A 20,131-nucleotide genomic window follows, 5' to 3' on the forward strand; every position below is an offset into this window, starting at 1 on the left:
GTGGTGGTTGTAGGGACAAGCAAGCAGTGATAGGAGCAGATAATCAAAAGATGTCACAGACAAAAGGATCAAAGAGGTGTTGAAGGTGGTGATATTATCTAAGAAAAGTGCTAATTAAGAATGGATGGCAGGATACTCAAGGTACAGCTCTAGTGGGGGTGGGGTGGAAAGACTGACAGGGCATTAGTTGTAGATTTAAAAATAATGGAAATAGGTGGGAAAAGAAAAATCTATTGAAAATTATTGAAAAAAAAAGGGAGGGGGAGGAAACGGGGTGGGGATGGGGGGAGGGGGAGTTTAAGATCTAAAGTTGTACTTTAAAGGGTTTTGTTGGAATTACCAGATGGAATTTCCCCCAGCACAGTGACAATGAAATAAACTCTTATCACAAGCTTCAGACTTTTTGATGAAATGAATGCAATTTCTAAACACCAGTAAAATATTCTTATGTTTAATATTGTAGGATTAAATTTTAGTGTTTTAGTGTTGTTAATGCACTTAAACTGCAAAGTTTATATAGTGAGAAATGGATGTTTTTAAAAATATTTTTGGGGAACACAGTGTTATTCTATGAAAAGGCTGTGTGTGTGTGTGTGTGTGTGTGTGTGCATGTGTGATTTAATTAAGCTGGGCAGAGATTGGTAGGAGGCAGGTTGTCTGGGGGGTTGAAAACATGGAACGGATGGAGGTGTTAGGTTGAGGTGAATATTTGCATTTTTTAGATAAGTGGGGAGTTTGTTTGAATATCAAAGGGGTGTCAGAAGTCACAAGAAACATGTTTGCATCTTTCAGGAGTTCCATAGGTAAATAGAAGGGGGGGACGGGTATATTTTATTGATCTGAAAGCAAAGACAAGATGCAAACGTGAATGATCTTATATTTGGAAGGATTTGAGTTTCAAAGAGGTGTGAAAACAATGGCAACTGAGATGAAAGGGAAAAAAGGTATTTTAGAGTTACTGTTTTGAGCTGCAGCTGTTGAACTGGAGCTGTAGCTGTTTGAGTTGTTGGGCTGTTGAGCTGGAGCTGCGCGATATAGCAGCCGGAGTTATAGCTGGAGCTGTGGCTGGGAGAGGATGCAGTTTGAATCAATCATCCAGTCAAGCCAGAAAAGTCTTGGGTTGCAAAAAGTAGTTTTATTCTGAAGTTTGGATTTTCACAGCAGAGAGGAAGAGAGTTACAGGCCATGCGGTATTCCTTTATTGAAGCTGCAGCAGTTTGCCTTGGGTAATATTACTGGATTTTTAAAAGTTAAACATCTATAAGAGAGTGTTGCCTGGAAGGTGTTTACTTGTGGGGGCATGTTTTGTAAGACTAATTTTAACTGTATAACTGTAATCTTGTGTGATTAAGCTTTCTTGTAAATAAAACTTCTACTTTTAATTTTCAAAATCCCAAAAGTGTTACTGGACCTCTTACTGCTGAGATCAGTATGCCCCCTTCTCATTTTCAGAATACAAAAAAAGGGTGTGGCCCTTAAGCCAAGTTGCCCTCTGGGACTTGGTTTGCACAGCAATTAACACCAGCTGTGGTCAGAAAAATATATATTCATATATTTGTATATTTATACGTATGATGTTGATTCCACTTTCCTCTGAACATCTCTCTGGTGTTGTCACATTGTAGAAGTCCGACAAGAGGCCAGCGAGCTGAATGCAATTCATTCACTTTCTCATTTGGCCAATTGTCACCTTGCACCATGCAGCCAAAAGCGTGACTCCTGATTTCCGACAAAGGGTTTGAATTGCTCCCGCCACGCACTGCGTAGCCTCAGCTGGAACCAGTTTGTCGATCCTAGTTTCCATGGTGAAAACTGGTGGTAGGAGTAGGAGGGCATTGCGGGTGATGGGGAACCCGCACAATGATCGCAGTGTGAGCTGGCACCTATTTGACGGAAGCTGAGTACATCGCCCTGCCTAACTGTGCTGGACTCACAGATCAATTGACAGGGCAGCTCTTTCTGAATAACTTTTTTGATTTTGGTTTGCTTCTCATAATTCAATCATGGGGCAAAATGTCATCTGCTGTTCTCTTTCAGCATCTTCCTGCACAAGCACTTTCTCAGGTTCCATTGTGAATGTTGGAATTTCCATCCAAAAACTCCATCTAAAAACAGAGTCCAAAACCAAGCCGTACAAAGTAAAGCTGGTAAAGCGTTAGCTGTAGCTCAGTTAACAGCTCTATCAGCTGTGAGCCAAGAGCTTGTGGGGTCAAGCCCCACTTCAGACTCTTTTAAGTACATAATCCAGGCTCACTTGCCTCATGCAGTTCTGAGGGAGTGCTGTGCTGTCTTTCGGGTGAGATGTTAAATTGTTCTACCTGTCTGCTCAGATCGATATCAAAGATCCCACTGCAACTATTTGAAAGGAGTTCTCTCTGGTTTCCTGCCCAATCCTTTTCTCTCAATCAACATTACAAAAACATTCTATCTGTTTTCTGCGTGCAAATTGGCTACTGGATTTCTTTAGTTGTAAACGTAAGGATGGTAAAGGCTTTACCTAAAATAAGTCTTTCTTACAAACATACGAAATAGGAGCAGAAGTCGGCCATTCAGCCTCTCGAGCCTGCTCCGCCATTCTTTAAGATCGTGGCTGATCTGTTTGTGTTTCGAATTCCACATTCCCATCTACCCCCGATAACCTTTGATTCCCTTGCCTAACAAGAATCTATCTACCTCTGCCTTAAAAATATTCAGTGACTCCACCTCCACCACCTTCTGAGGCAGAGAGTTCCATAGTTGCACAACCCCCTGAGAGAAAAAAATTCTCCTCGTCTCTGTCCTAAAAGGGCGACCCCGAATTTTAAACCAGTGCCCCCTAGTTCTGGCCTCACCCACAAGAGGAAACATCCCCCCCACATCCACCTTGTCAAGGCCGTTCAGGATCTTATATACTTCAATCAAATCACCCCTCACTCTTCTAAACTCCAGTGGAAACAAGCCCAGTCTGTCCAACCTTTCCTCATAAGACAACACTTTGGTTTTTTTTCCTGTTCCAAGTTGAAATGATGAATATAAACAGTTTGGAGAATGATGGAACTGAGTTTGAGTTGGTGGGAATCGGGAGTCATTGAGGACAGGCCCAACAGAACAGGCCACTTGGGATAATTTTCACCTTCCCCATGGAGCAGACCACCAGCTCATTATACAACCAGCTCAATTTTCATCTCTTTAACAGGCAGGAGCAGCAGCTCACTGTGAATTCCTAGCCATGTTTCTGACTGGGTGGAAAACCTTCTGTATCTCTGAAGAGATGGATAGTGAACTTAATGATTAAGAAATACATTCACATTTTGACACCTTGTGACTGATGTACTTATTCTCAAATTAGTATGTAGGGTTTGCTGCTACTGAATATGAAAGGACAGTTTGGGTGTAAGGGTAGATTTCCCAACCCTGTCACCATCACCAACACAAATCAGAGGATTAGACAGGCACCAGATGAAGAGTTACTCTCCACCTTGACCAAGTAGCTGCAGAACGATTGGGCCGTGTTCAAAGATGTAATTAGATATGTATCCAATAGTGGCAACACAGAGCTGGCGCTAATTCTGTTCATCATCTCTAGAGACATTGGTTGGAAGATCGAAGGATTGATTTTCCCGTTCTTTGCTTGGGAACTGATGAATCTTCTTTGTCTCCTTAGTTTTCCCTGGGATTCTCAGGATTTTCCCAAGGGGACATGGAGTAGTTGTGCCTGAAGCAAGTCCACGTGTCCAAATCCTATGCACACAAAATAGGAACAACTCTCCTCACTGTAATCTTACTTTCCCAACGTGGGTTTAAGAATGGTTCCCAGAAGAAGTCCTAGGCCGGAGTTTTCCGGCCCCGTTGGCATCAGGTGTCATGGCGGGTGGGGTGGGGGTGGGGGTGGGGGGATGGTGGGGTGACAGTATGGCGGGAAGGCCAAAGGTCGGTTTCACACTGGCTTGGAAGCACAGCGGGAGCATCCGATGATGCCCACCATGGCAGAATGTCAACCCCACTGGAGGCCAGCGTGAACCCGCTAATGAGATGCAAAGTGAGGCCCGACCGGAATTGTCCCACCTACGCCGGCCCAGAACACATCTGGACAAGGATGACGAGCAGAAGTCAGGGCCTTGCTCAGATCACAGACAGCTGAGGAGCAGAAGATGCTGGAGCCCCACAGCTACCAGGTCCTGGAGGAACACGGGCATCACACGCTGGGTGGATCCTCATGGACACGGCTCTGCAGCGAAGCAGCTCACGGAACGTGGGAGGCTTTCGTTTGATGTCTCAGATCTGCTTCGGGACATCACAGTCTTGGCCATGGGCTGCCACGTAGAATCAGCGAGGTGGGCGGAGAGGGAGGTCCAGCTGTGAGTGGGAGAGGGAGGCGTATGTGACGGGGGGAGGTGGGAGAGGAAGGTCTAGGTCTGACTGAGAGAGGAAGGTGTACCAGGAGGGGGTGAGGTTGTATGTCCGGGGGTGGGGAAAGAAAGTGCCGGGGTGGGGTGGGGTTGGGGGGGAGGAGGGAGTACGGGGGCAGGAGGGTGTAAAGGGGGAGAATGTGAAAGTGGGGAGGTAGGTGTAAGTGGGAGGAAGGTGTAAGGAAATGTTCAGAGGGGGGAATGCAGTCCAGGGGAAGGAAGGAGTTTGGATGGGGGAAGAAGTCCAGGGGGAGGAAGGTGTCTGGGGGGAGGAAGGAGGAAGGGTGGAGAAGGGAGTAAGGGTGTAGGAGGAAGTAAGGGGGATGATGTCTAGGTGAACATGAAAGGGAGGGGTCTGTGGAGTCAATGACTGCCTCCTGGGGAGCAAACTGAGGGTGGGTGTGGTAGGAGGGAATGGCGAGTATGAGAGGGAGCAGAGGGAGCTGGTAGGGTGGCAGGATGAGGGTTTGACGGTATCAGTAGAAGGGACAGCGAGGGCGTTTGGTGGGGTCTCGGATGCAGACACGGACCCTCGGGGTGGGAAGGAGGGGGTTGGGGAGGTCAATGTGGATGGGGGAGGGATTCTCAGGAAGGTAGGGAATGTGCACATTCACCTGGACATCCTGGAAAGAGAAGGGTTCTGGTTGGTGGGTGACAGTGGGGAGGTGGAAGGTGATGCCAGGGGGTTGAACAGTGATGGGGGAAAGGACATGGGTGACTGGGGGAAGGGGAAAGGACCGGGGAGCTGAGCAAAAACTTGACTGACCATCGTTGTGAAAATGGAAAGTGGGCGGAGCCTCATGTTGGGTGAGATCAGGTGCTGCATGGGAGTGTGGTCAGTGGGTGGGCGGAGATACAGGTCGGCTCAGATGGACAATCGATAGTGAACCCCAGCCGGCAGCATTGAAAATGCTCAGGACAGTGAGGTGACTGTGATGGAGGAAGGATTCATGTGTGTGCGAGAGGCTTGTACGAGGCTCCAACAGGCCCTGCCGCACGCACACTTCACCCTCCAGGATCACTCGTGGTCTGGCTCTGTGCATCTGAACTGCTAGTGGGGGAGGGGGTGGGGGTGGGGGCGGGTGCAGGGGGAAGACTCGCATAGCCTGTCAATGAAGCTGAAAGACACCATTACACATTATTCAGTGAAAGTGAATATATTTTCAGATTATAAAGTGACAAAATGTGTTCACCTGTGCAATCACTTGTGATCAGAATTTCTTAACTTTTCTAGACCTAACACTTCTTCTAGGTGCTGCCCTGACATCCGCAGCAGGGTGGAGATAATCTGTGCAATGGTTGGCCCTGTTGCCTCTGATGACTTCAGCATCCGTCCTCTGGAGAGCCGAGGCCTTGGGGGCCCGGGCTGGCTTTGGCTCCTCCTCCTGGCTCCTCCTCCTCCCTCTCATACCTGGGCCAGCTGCTCCCGCTGCGGTTATGGAGGGCGAGGTTGAGGGTGTCACAGGCAAAGGGGACTGGGAGGGAGCAGACAGCCTCTGAGATTCCTGAGTGCATGACCCAGGGGTGTCCAGCTCCTGATTCTCCTTCCTTTGGGTGCCCAAGGGTCTCGACCTGACTCCCTAAGGGGAAGGAGCACCAGGAGGGACATCGAGGTGCTCCCTTTCCCTCTTCCGTTGCTACTGCAGGAACTCACCCATGGCTCCCGCAACGCAGTGCAGGTCTGCACACATCTCCACGTTCTGCTGGACCAGGGTCTCCATGGCTTCTGTCATCCTCTCCATGGAGACCTCCATACGCACACATGTGGGCACCTCTTCATCAGAGAGCAGGCAGACACACTCCTCCAAGGGCTTACAACAGCTCGGCTGAATCTGCCTCTTCCTGCTGTGGACATGTGTCTGTGCAGTGATCACCAGATTGTGAACCCGATCCTGCTCTAGATCTAGGTCCCCCCGAGGTGTGTGTCTCTGCGCTGGTGGAGGGTGTGGGTAAGCGCTGTGACAGGTCTTCCAGGCTGCTTATTTCCAGCTCTTCAATGGAGGAGGTGTCCTCTTGGCTGGAGGTGAGGATGTGGATGGAGCTGAGGGACTGGCTGGCTGAGGGTGTTGGTCGCTTGGCAGAGCTCCCTGTGAACCAGAGTGGAGGTAATTAGTGTATGGCAGCAGAGTCAAACCCAGGAGAGAGAGCACTCACAGTTCCGGTGAGAGAGGGATGATGTGGTGCAGGATCCTCATATGGGTGTTCGCCGCCGACCTCACTGTCACCGCAGACACGGTCCACATCCTCACCAGTCAGCGCGATGGCACTCTCCTCATAGTGAGTGAGGGGCCTAATGTCCACCCCCGGTCTGAGACCTCTCCCTGCTGATGAGAGCAGGCTTCTCCTGCATGAAAACAGGTGGAGAGAGTGTGAGCAGGACACATGGCACTGTGTGAAATGTTTGTGTGGAGAGCGGAGCCATGGACGGGATGAGGATATGAGCTCGAGAGGGTATGAGCCTGATGGAGATGTGAGGGTGTGTGTGAGAGTTAGTGGTGTTGTCCCTTGAGGTGTGAGATCCCTGTGGCTGTGTGATGGGTTTGTGAGTGCGTGAGTTGTGAGTGATGAGGTGGTTACCCTGGGGAACGGATGAGAGCATTCACCCTCTTCCTGCACTGGGTGACTGACCTCCCCTGTTCTCCGGTGGTGCTGACCGCCGCTGCCATCACCTCCCAGTCCGGATTAGTGACTCTGGTGAACCCCCTGCGGCCAGAGCGGGTATAGAGGACATTGTGGTGACCTCCTACTGCATTCAGCAGGCGCCCCGGAGAGGCGTCACTATATTTGGGGGCTGCCGTCTTCTTTGCTTTCGGTGCCACCTGTCGCCTGGAGCAGCCCTGGTCTGTAGACAGGAAGCAGGCTGCGCTCTGGTGTGCTTTAAATATGGTGCCTGGAGTGAGGAAGCACTAAGGTAACAGTGTGGCGGGCAAACAGGAACCCACCCACCAGCAACCCAGCGTATTCCCCATGAATACATTATTCATAAGGTGGGACCTGACGGAAATGGGATGGATACAGCGCAAAAACCCGCCATTGCGGCCAGCGGGTAAAACGTCCTTTTTCCTGCCCACTACCACACTTTGTGCAAACCTGGGGTGATTCTGCTCCTGGTATCAGCTACCAGTTTGGAGGAGCTGAGAGGGGGACCCAGCACAGAAATGGAGAACCCGGCAAGTTCAGCGTCTTCTCTTTTCAGCTTCCCATTTGCAAGGTTTGCTGCCCCCTTCACTGCCAATTGTTGGACCTAACGTAGTCAATCCACAGTTAAAGGTGGGAGAATGTCAGTTCAGAGGGAGGAGAAACACCAGCTCTCAGGAACTGACAGATTTGAATCTAACCACCAAATAACAGGGCGGACACATTGGGATCAACTTTGCTTGTCGGGTATCTGAGCAGCGGAGTGGGCCAGCTGGTCACACATGTGCCAAAAAGACAGCTGCAATTTTGAGGCGCCAACCTCTTCAACATTGGGCCAGTGAGCTGTGTGACATCAAACAATCATCCGACGCAAATCTCTGATTAAGGCTGGTCAAGAGACGGCCACCTTTTTCCTGGTGAGCCAGTCAGCAGAGATAGTGTCCATTAGAAAAAGCCGTCTGTCCACTGGGGTTTACACAGTCGGCAGGTTAAAGGTGCTTTTCCCCCCAAAATGATCCCTCAGGAGATTGATTGGTTGGGTTGAGCAGATTGTACATGATCTGTAGAAGAGCTGGTTGGATGAGCTAGATTGTCTGTCACGTCTTTTTACGAACTCCATTACTGGCCTTTATCTTTGCTCAGTAAAGCCTCGCTTTCTACATTACACTGCGTAAATCGTAAAATTCAGAAAAATCATAACCCCGCATGTGTAAATTGGCTTGTGCGTACTCTTAGCAGCACCAGGTTCATTCGGGGTGACAGTGTTCAACAAACCAGAGTAAACACAAGATGAGTGGGTAGATTGAGTCAGTGTCTTCAAAAAAGAAATGTTCTCTTCAACCAGCTCCAGTAATGGTAAACTGGTGACTGTCGAGATGGTTAAAGTACCAAAGCAAAAAATAATATATTGCAATAAATAAGAATATATTAAATACAACAAAATGTGGGAGGTAAGATCTGTCTGAAATATTTTGAATGTGGATTAGTTCCATGTTGTTGTCAGTTAAGTATTATTTAAACATTATTTGACGATTTTCAGTATGTAAATCCCCAAGGTTGCATGGTATTAGGAAAGATCATTACATCCAGAAGTTTTACCCTGTGATGATGGCTGCCTGTATGCTGTATCATTTAAAAGGTTTATATTATTCAAGCAGAATCAACATCTAATTTTTCATGTTTTTGTAACACTTTTTAATGAATTAAGCGAGTTAAAATCACACAAATAAGTGACATTGAATTTTAAAGCTGTAAAGCTCCAGATGACACAGAAAGCATTCTGCTTAATTTGCTGGAATGTATTTATAGGTCTGGTAGATGTTCTGATTTCACAGATACGTTGCGTATTTAAGTTGTTTTCCTAATTCTTAATTCAAAAAAGACACTGCACAGGTCTGAACACATAAGCATTTAATTCCAGCCTTTCAAACATTCGTTAAACTGATTTGACTTTTTTTTAAAGAAAAACATAAGACATTAAAAGCACCATTGCATAAACCCATTTGACCATGTTACATTTAAAAAGCAATCTTCCTGTAAGTGGTTTCAGCCAGTAGCTACTGTCTGACTAATTCCTTGAAGTACCAATGTAACCTGTTTCTTCCCTCTCAAAGGCAATTAGGGATGGGCAACAAGTGCTGGCCTTAAAGTTACATCCACATCCCAGGAAAAGGATATAAGAAAGCTCGCGTTTAGATGCCTTCACAGCTTTTGTCTATTTGATACTGTGTTAAATACCTGATCTGTAAAACTCCCCAAAGCTTGTGGGCATAAGGGGGAAGTTTGAGATCAGAATAAGGAAGATTTTCACATGTAGCAGTTAATGCTATAACATTGCAGAAAACAACCAGGATTTCACACATATTTTAAATTTGCACAGTTTACCTTTAGACCTTCACTTTAACACATTGAACCTGGATTAAGAACTGATCTTAGCCAAGGTGAATGTTTTTTTGTCTTTGTAGAATGAGGAGTTGAGCCTCTGAGACCTGGTTGAATTGGGCAACGATGTTGAGGAATGGATGTTCAGCCTCCTGGACGCCTGGCAGGGCAAGAGCTGGAAAAAACTCGCCCTGAAATAACAATCGAAAACCAAGTAGACAATTGGGTTGGCACAGCTGTTCATGAATGCCAGGCAGGTGAAGAGCATTATACCTTTACTCACTGCTTCCTGGGTGTCACACGAAGCTTGGATGGTCGAGGATTGGACCAACACGTCCATGGTCTTCAAGATGTTGTAAGGAAGCCAAGACAAAACGAACAAAGTGATGATCCAAAAGCCAATTTTAATCGACTTCCTTTTCTTCCTTTCCTCCTTTCTCATCCTGTCAGAGTGTCGATAGAGTTTGATACCCACCGAACAGTAACACATCGTGATGATGCCCAGGGGAAAGACGAAGGCAATGAACCTGGTAACAAGGGCGAAAATGTGGTTGGAGGGTATGTTGACCTCAGAGCAGATCCACTTGTCATTATAATCCACCAAGACCATGTATCTGAATGAGAGAGTGGGCAACCCTAGAGCAAGCGAGAGTATCCAGATCACCAAGCTGGTGATGATGGCATACCTCCTGCTTCTCAGGTAGCCATAGTTCATCGACAGCACGATGGCCACATACCTGTCGATGCTCATGCAAGTCAAGAAGAATATGCTGGAGTACATGTTGACAACCACAATGTAGCTACAGATCTTGCAGAGGCCCCCTCCAAAGAGCCAGCGATGGTCCAAGGAAGTCGAAACTGCCCAGAGAGGTAGCGTGAGTAGGAACACAAGGTCGGCAATTGCTAAGTGGGTGATAAAGACATCAACTAAACGGTTAGACTTTCTCTTTGACCTCATGATAATTATCACAATAACATTTCCAAAGACGCCAACAATGAAAACCAGACAGTAGATTGTAACGATGAAACCTTTCGCGTAGGCCATGTCCTGGAATTCACAAAAGGGATCTGAGTAGGTCTGATAGTCATACCCAGCAGTCTGATAGTCATACCCAGCAGTTGGTTCCAGTGAGGTCGCCATTGTTTTTCTACGCGACCAAATCAACCACCCTTAACCAACCGGTTCTGCAACTATGTTGCCAACCTTCAGCTTGTCTTCGTATTTAATGTTACAGCAAAAATTTGCAAGCTTCAGCTTTCTGCCCATTCCGGAGGTTGGTTGTATCAGTTGGTGGGTGGTGGCCAGAGTATTGTGGTTGCTTGTATTGGAGAGGCATAGCTGGCATAGTGATGATGTGTTTTTCTGAGGTTTATGTATGAGATTCTATCGTTTTGCTATTTACAAACTGCTTCTGATTTTGAAAGCTTAGCAATGTGCAATTTTTTAAAAACCAATGATATATATATTATCTCTGTTATTTATTAAATCTACATCCTTTGAAAACTCGGTGGCCAAACCTCTAGTTCCGGTTACATCTGCCATCAAAACTGTGATAGGCATGTTTCAACGTTAAGTGTATCAACGTCACAGATTAAAGCTGTCTGGTTTCCCAAACAGTAGAAGAGGTTAAGATTACATTTTATCAACAAAAAAAAATCCCCATGAGAAACAGGCAGTAACGTGCCATCTTATTGCAGAATTGAGGGATAATTTTAAAGGTTACCTCCTGGCATGTTGAGATACATTGTTAAGGTAGAACGGGAGGAACGATTTATCTACTGCTTGATCTTGACATTGGGAGCACAATTGATTAGGGTCTTGATAAGTATAAAATAAAAATAAAGTTTTGAAAACCTTAAAGAAGATGTGATTTTCACTGCGAATTTTCTCGTGTAGGAGTTTGTCCAACTTAACAGACAGAGGAAGTAAACAAAATGGGTTTGACTATTCCACAAACAATTACCTGATTTGCAAACATCAGTTGGAAGGCTTGGGTCATGCTGGGGACATGCTGCCAAAATTGAGATATTTGTGAATCAGATTATTGAAAATCGTGCTTCTTTCATCTCTTGGATGAGGTTAGACTGAGGCCCAGGCCTGCTCTGTCAAGTGGGCTTAAAAGATCTTATGGTGCTGAAATATTAGCTCCCTCTCTCTACAGATGCAGCTGGGTACTTCCAGCATTTTCTGTTTTTATTTCTGATTTCCAGCATCTGCAGTATTTTGCTTTTGGCCTTAAAATTGAATATCTACTACTACAAAACAGGACCAGGTCAAGAAAACCACAAAAAGTTTGTTCAGCTGCAGCATTCTGGTGAGAAATTGAAAAACCTCTCATCTCGCAGCAAAAAAGCAAAATGGAAATTAGCAGAGCCAATCAAAACCTTTGAACTGTAGTTTCAGCCATTTATAAATAGGTGGCACTTGGAAATAACACTGAACAAGTTCTAAGAATTAGAAGACCAGTTCTTCTAGGGAAGAAGCGGTGAGATCTTCTCACCATCAGCAGGTGGTTTGCTTTCCCACTGCGGGCATTTTGTAACCTCATCCCCCGTCTGGTCTTTGTGTATCATGTAACTTCTTCGACTGAGATGGCTAGAAACCTGGTCTTAGCTCTCTGGCTCTGTTCGTGTGAACTGGCTAACAGCTGTATCACGTCAGAGCACGGATGAACTTCCCTCTAATTATGAAGTCCCTAGCTCTTGCATTGTGATTCAGTTTAGAGGATTATAACTCAGCGGTCATGGTGCTAACCAGCATCCTTCTACATCATGCTCCTGTATTTGAAATATTAAAACATCCTTCTCAATACCATATTGCCATGTTAGTATATTAACTATTCATCACCAATTTCTGACAGTTGGCTTTAGTTGTGTCGGAAGGTTGTGCATTCCAGGACTTCAGCACAAAAATCTAGGTTGACGCTTCACTGAGGGAGTGCTGCACTTTCAGAGGTCCCATCTTTTGGATGAGATAGTAAACTGAGGACCCATCTGTTCTCTCAAGTGGAAGTGAAACTTCGCGTGGCACTATTTTAAAAAAAAGTTCTTCACAGTGTCCTGGCCAATATTTATCCCTCAATCAGCATCAGAAAAACAGATCTGTTTTTTTTTTCTTGGTGGTATCTTGCTGTGTGCAAATTAGTTGCCACTTTTTCTACATTACAACAGTGGCTAGACTTCAAAAGTATGTCACTGGCGTAAACTTCGGGATGTTTGGCGATTGCGAAAGGCACAATATAAATGTAAGTCTTTCTGCGTAATGAAAACTGATGTGAACTGAAGAGCTGACAGGGGCTGTGGCCAGTTCATGCCCACTCTGTGCAGCAGGCCTGGCTGAAAATAGATATAAAAAAAACCCACAAATATCAGAAATGCAAAAATTGGTGAATCAAGACGTGAAAGAGAAAGATGGGCTGGTATTTCAGGTGGTGAACGTTTAATTTCTATTTCCATGATTTACATTGACTAATGAATGTTGCAAGCTGAGGAAGAGTTTGAGTTAAACAGTGTTTGTAGTAGTTGGGCCAAACATGGCAGGCAAGTCCAGGATGGAGTGTTGAGGCCGGCGCTGAGGTTTCTGGTGAGATTAGATCCTGGGTTATGAAGATTTCAAAAAATTGTTGAAGAAGGTGACTTGGAGTTAAAGAACGAGAAGAAAAACACACCCTTGCTCTCCATTGAGAAGTTATTTAAGTTTTTATTGCAAAGATATATTTTTAGGAACATATAGTTTGAGACGGAGGTAGCATTTAAAAAACTGTAAAGGAGTAAATCTTTTCATGTTTGGTATGAATGTTAAACAAGAATTCTTTTACCGTAGGTGCCAGTCTCTCCACTTCATGTTAAGGTCTTTCAATGGAAAATATTTCTTCCTTAATTGAGCCAATTTCCAATTATTTTGGAATACTAACAAATGATGAATTTCTACATTTTGTGTGTCATCCTATGGTACTGATCATTCATAAAATCTAAAGCCATTTTCCTCACTCTCTGAACATGTGGAATTTTTACACGGCCGGTTATAAGGGAAAACTGCAAACCATCACCTATTTGTACTTAGTTAACCTGCTGCATTGTCAGGTTTCTCATAAATTACCTATTGCCCCCAACACTCAGAAGCTAAAGACGCTGATTTGTAAGATGATTGTTTCCAACTACAGTTGTTCATCAGTTTAAAGTATTCAGGTTTCAGAGTCCAGAGCTGTTGTGAGGATAACAGGACCCAGTTCCTGTGTCTACACAAAACTCACGTATTGACTTCTGTGAATAACAGAAAGCCAGAGACAGCTGACTTGAAATTAGTTTAACATCTTGATATGAATTCCCCCAGACAAAGAAATTTGCTAAGCATTTTATTGGAAAAACCTGTCTCCCATTGCAAAAGGGCAAAAGTCAGTGGAATCACGCTGAAATCTGTCTTCAGATTCAAAATGGAATTATTATTAAAATGGATGAAACTGGAAAGAAATTATCTTAATTTCAGACCCTTTACCTCAGGACTGAAAACGGAGATTCCTGTTTCACAATTTTCTATTCTCCCTCTGCTTAAAAAAAAAATCACATGGAGAATACCAACAAGCTGCCTCTTATTACACAGATGATAAAGGAAGGGAAAATATTTTAGAACGTAATTGTCAGCATTAGCATCACATTTTAAAAATTATTCGGATGAACAGTTAATCGGCATCTTTTTTCCATTATTTTCCACCTGTTAATTTTAAAACGTCTATATTTTTAAAACAGCAAGTATTGAAGACGGTATCAGAAGAATTAGGTAGGAGGATGAACTAAACCTCATAACTTAAAAACAGTAAATAAACACCAACTGTGGCCGTCACTAGCTGGGAAACTGCCACAAATGTTTAATTTCAACTATGTACATTACTCAGCTCCTTCCTTAGTCCCAGAAACCACGATGAGCCAATATGGTATCAATACTATTGTTTGTTTAAATAAAAATGCTTGTTTTTTTTAAAAACTTTCACCGAAATCGAATAAAATAAAGTGCTATCGAGGTTTCTCTGTAGGTTAAAAGCATTACTATTTATTAATAATCATTAAGGAAGAGAGGGAATCAGGATTCCTTTGTGGGATGTCCACAGGTTAACTTCAGAGATTTCCATTAATATTAATTATAGATCAGGTCCAAAATAATTAAACAGTATTTCACCAGTGTGACTGGCAAGAATTGGCATAAACACACTACCTTCACTGCCTAGACACAGACTTGCTTACTGCAGTCAACCAATGAACTTAGCTTTTAGTTTGGCAATAATATTCACATTATGTTATTTTTTTCAGGGTACACCAACCTTGTAAAATATTGTGAAGAAAATATAGATTGCTGCAGTTCAAGCTACACGCTGCAGTAACACCTCAGTTTATATCGTGTCGAGAAATCTTGCTATTTACTAGCTAACACCTGCCATCTGGGAAAAAAATTGATATGAAAATAAAACAAAAATTCTAATGCATTCTATTCCAACACACCTTGTGTTGAATTAACGTTGGAAGGCAGGGGAATTTAAATGACAAAAGGGGTAGTGATGCAAGGCCAAAAGTGGTGGCGAAGGAACAATTAAATAGATAAACCAGAGACCGACGGGAATGGAGAAACTGAAAAGAACATTGTCAACTGCTTTCACGAAGGAGTGGAGTGAGCTACACTGATAATCTACACTGTTTTACTGATGTGTTGTGGATACTATTGGGGGTTGAAAATTTGTGGTGTTGGTTCTCGTACCATAGTGCAAAACCCCGACAGTTCTCACTGTCTCTTCTTGACTTTTGGAAAATGAGACATGACTCACTCAAGTGAGTGAAAAAAAAGACCAAAATCGTAACTCACCACGCAGGTCAAGCAGGGTCAGTACTGTACCGTGAGAATTAACTTACTGAAGGCACTAGTAATCTTTAAATTAAAACAAAATTCCAGTTTTGGCACTCTTAGAATTAGTCACTGATGCTTTGTCATTTTTTCAGGTATATTGTGTTGAAGATGATAACCTATATTAAATGCATCAAACCTATCTGGTTTCATTACTGGTTGATCACGTCATTTGGTTTTAGAAACAAAATGATGAAAATGAATTTATTTTTCGATTTAAAAAAAATTACAATCGTCTAGAAAAAAAGGTCAGGGATTTCCCTCAGGAGGAAGAAGGTAAGACATTTAAATATTTAATATTTTAATTGTCTGCACAACCTTACTTATACAAACTCATCATACAAAGTTACCTGATTCGATCACAGGCTTTGGAAAAATATAAAGCAAAACATTATTTTCTGTGATTATTTCAACTCATTCACACCTCCTCTAAAATGTTATGTTTCACCGGCGAAATTGTCTGATGCTTCTCACCCAAACTGAGTAATGAAATCACAGGTTGGTTAATGTTCAATGACTGAACAAAACTGAAATTACAAGCGTAAGAGTGTTGCGAAAAAGCGATAGTCCTCAATGTTGCTGCGTTGTTATATTTGTTTTTAATGAATCAGGCTACATAATGCTACAATGATCTTATATTTATCAAATCATAGAATCTTACAGCAACTTGGGAGGCTATTCCACAATGCTGTAACATTCTATGATTTGATAATTACAAAATAATTGTGCCAGCTCTTTAAAATCTGTCCAATTTAAACCCACACTCCTGCATTTTCTCCCATATCCTTGCAAATTAGCCCTCTTCAAGTACATGTCCAATTGCTTTTTGAAAGTTAAAAATTTAAACTTTAAAACCAGCTGCGAACGCCTGTGTCCTCAGGTGAAGGAGGGACCAATTTACAATGTTTCTGTCGCATTTAGTACAATTTACATCCATGTTCGATATTGATGTCTAGATTGCTGGATAATTATTATATTCTGCATCTGAGCTGCGTTGTTCTAACTATGTAGAGTTAAAAATCAGAATTGTTTTTTTAACCTCGATGGAGGTATCAGTAACTTTTGATTAACTCTTTATAATTTCTATACAATTCAGACCAGGAACATTAGGATAAATTTCAGTGGAAGTTCTAAACTGAGTTTGTAATAAATGTATCACTGAATGTCATCTTTTACTTTATTTTGCTAAAGTTTCATTCACTTGGGACATTTTCTCCAGACTCCTGAAAAGGTGAAGGAACCTAACATTTTTTGCAAAACATATTTTATTTTAAAGATAAAATTAAATTTAAAAATAATGTACAATGCAATGGATACTGGCCAATTGATTGTATTTTTTCTGATTAGACAAAAGAAGAGACAAAATATACATGAGACTCAAATGAAGCATTGAATTCCCTAATTTAATACTTATTGGTATGTCAGTTTAATCTCAGCATTTCCCTGGTGTGCGTGTGTGTATATATGTATGTATCTGTGTATCTGTGTGTGTGCATCTATATATATATAGATACACACACAGACACATACATATGTATACACACACACACACCAGGGAAATATATATATATATGTATATGTGTGTGTATATATATATATGTGTGTGTGTATATATATATATATAAATGCATACACACAGACACACATGGATATGCATTCATATATGTATGTATATATACACGTGTATGTATGTATATATATTTATATATGTATGTCTGTATACATTTTCAAATTATCCACAGTTCCAAGAATTGACTACAATTTATATTTGCAAGCTAACTGAATCTTTCTCATTTTGATTTCAGTTGTGAAAAGAAGTTATTTTGTTAATGGAACTTTTTTTTATATATAAATACAATGTCAGCATGAATTTGGACAATATATTGCTGTTCATGTCAAGTTAGAAGAATAATTTGCTAGATTTTTTTTCTGTAGACCCACTGCCTATGTTGCTGACAAATTAAAATATTAAACTTAATTTGTGTAACTATGGTTACATTTTGTTAATTCTGGGAACCAAGTTAGACACTAGTTTAATCCAATGCTACATCATATAGGACACAATGCATTTGTTTTTCACCTTTAATATATGATCCTAAGTCTGCTCTTATACCCGTACACCAAGAGTCAAATCAGATTTCCTGACAGGTAACCTAAACATGTACAACTATTCAACTCTTAAACAAAATAGAATTATTTTAACATCATCAACATTTAATTTAATTCATTCACAACTTTTCAAGAGTTGATTATTTTAGAACCACAAATTAAAATATGAATTGTGTCATCACACGGTTTGAGGTATTGCTTTGTGACAAATTAGCTTGTTCTACCATGCCGATGATTGCTCGTTTTAAAAAAAAAAGCCCTTTGCTTGGCTTTCGAGTTTGCTTTTTCCATTAGATTTCATCAATTATTTATTTAATCTTCAAATAAAAACCTGTAAAAGAAACAAATTTGTTCAGTTCTCCACTGCACAGATTAATGGGCTTCAACAGTTTAGGCTGCGGAATGGAAAAACCATTGCGATGAGCTACAGACCTATCAAAAATTGATGGGACACAAGGATATATTTATGGCATAATTTCTGTGCAACCCGCATTAATGTCAATGTATTAGTAATAAAATGTGCACTTGTTCTTAACATCATTCCCTTAGCTGGGTTCCAACTTTATTCATTCAAATCATTCCGCTTAAATAACAGGGCAAGCAATACTAATCTCACACTTGCAGACGAACCCATGTGATCCTAATCTGAGTAATATTGCCTCCTAGATTTGGTGATGGCTCAGGATTCCTCATAGTATGGTTCTGTTTTGCTTTGCGATGTGCTGGAGCGGATATCCTTCATGTCATGCCTTCAGTCTTTGTCACTATTCATCTTCATCATTTCTGGAACTTATGCGACAGAATAATTTGGAAGACTTTTTTTTTAATCGACTCTTAAATGAATCTAACATGACAACACACAGTCATCTCTCTCTTTCAAACTCTCTTGGCTTTTGTAACGGGGAAAGCCACAACTGATGAAAATCTCTCGCTGCCTCTGCTCCTGTTACTGGTGATCGCTGTCGAAGTGTATGAGTGGCAAAACAATGATTTCCTTAATGCAGGAGTGGACCGACTCCAGTGAATGTTCCTTGCCTAGGACATATGGTGGTCAGTACTGCAGCAGCAGAGAAGTCCATCTCCAGTTCTCACTTCACAGGACTAAATGCTGAAAAACTTGCGTTCATTAATTATAGTCAAAGCACCTTTAAGACACAGAATCACAGAATTGTTGCAGCACAGGAGGTTATTCAGCCCATTGTGGCTGCACCAGCTCTCTGTATTTACTGTTTATCTTGAATGCGATATCTTGTCATGATAAAGCTTTCTGAAATTGCTGTGGTTTTTTCAACCTCTTTAAGACATTGATTTTTATTTCTCTGAAATTAGAACAAATTCTTCTGATTTCATGAGGATAGTTTGATTAATTCATTATTATTCACCAAAAATTACCTGACAGCTTTGCATCAATAATCAGATGTCAACAGGTTAGAATTCCAGATACAATTTTTAAAAATTCATTCATGGGATGTGGGCTTCGCTGGCTGGGCCAGCATTTATTGCCCATCCCTAGTTGCCCTTGAGAAGGTGGTGGGTGAGCTGCCTTCTTGAACCGCTGCAGTCCATGTGGTGTAGGTACACCCACGGTGCTGTTAGGGAGGGAGGTCCAGGATTTTGGCTCAGCACCAGTGAAGGAACGGCGATATATTTCCAGGTCAGGATGCTGTGTGGCTTGAAAGGGAACCCCCTCGTGGTGCTGTTCCCATGTGTCTGCTGCCCTTGTTCTTTTAGGTGGTAGAGGTCACAGGTTTGGAAGGTGCTGTCGAAGGACTTGTTGAGTTCCTGCAGTGCATCTTGTAGCGGGTACACACTGCTGCCACTCTGTGTCGGTGGTGGAGGGAGTGATTTTTTTAAGGTGATGGATGGGATGCCAATCAAGCGGGCTGCTTTGTCCTGGATAGTGTCGAGCTCCTTGAGTGTTGTTGGAGCTGCACTCATCCAGGCAAGTGGGGAGTTTTCCATCACACTCCTGACTTGTGCCTTGGACAGGTTGTGCTGAGTCAGGAGGTGAGTTACTCACAGCAGAACTCCCAGCCTCTGACCTGCTCTCGTAGCCATAGTATTTATATAGCTAGTCCTGTTCAGTTTCTGGTCAATGGTAACTTCTGGGATGTTGTTAGTGGGGGATTCAGCGATATTAATGCCATTAATCATCAAGGGGCGATGGTTAGATTCTCTCTTGTTGGAGATGGTCATTGCCTGGCACTTGTGTGGCATGAATGTTACTTGCCACTTATTAGCCCCTGCTTGGATATTGGACAAATCATGCTGCATATGGGCATGGACTGCTTCAAGACTTGAGGAGTTGTGAATGGAACATAACACTGTGCAATCATCACTTCTGACTTAAAGGCAATAACCTGATCTGGAGGTTGAGATGACAACTGAAAATTATGACATTTGCTTATATGGTTCATAATTATCAATAGCCACCTCCACCTTCCCCATCAAACTGTCTGAACATCTGCTCCTCTGAAATTATGTCTAATAATGTGGCTTTGAAAAATAACTGACTCTACATCAATGAGGTCTATCTGCATAACATGTGTCTCAACCAGACCATGGTACTGGTAAAACAGGTAGAATGGGCAGAAAATCATCCCAGATTTTCACCAAGTGCGGTAGGGTGAGAAAAAAGTCATTTTACCAGCTGGCCACAATGGTGGGTTTTCGCACCATATCATCCGCTTCCCACCTCCTTAATTATGCATCAATAGGAAACATG

At 42.7% G+C, this 20,131-nt stretch overlaps 1 protein-coding gene across 1 annotated transcript; it reads right to left on the minus strand.

The window, feature by feature from the left end:
* Positions 1-9,444: 9,444 nt before the first annotated feature.
* On the minus strand, positions 9,445-10,548 carry LOC144688023 (apelin receptor A-like). Its single transcript, XM_078554675.1, has one exon. The coding sequence runs from the start codon at positions 10,546-10,548 to the stop codon at positions 9,445-9,447; it is 1,104 nt and encodes a 367-aa protein (XP_078410801.1).
* Positions 10,549-20,131: the final 9,583 nt, after the last annotated feature.

Source organism: Cetorhinus maximus, chromosome 12 (genome assembly GCF_964194155.1).
Source record: "Cetorhinus maximus chromosome 12, sCetMax3.hap1.1, whole genome shotgun sequence".
NCBI classification, from domain to species: domain Eukaryota; kingdom Metazoa; phylum Chordata; class Chondrichthyes; order Lamniformes; family Cetorhinidae; genus Cetorhinus; species Cetorhinus maximus.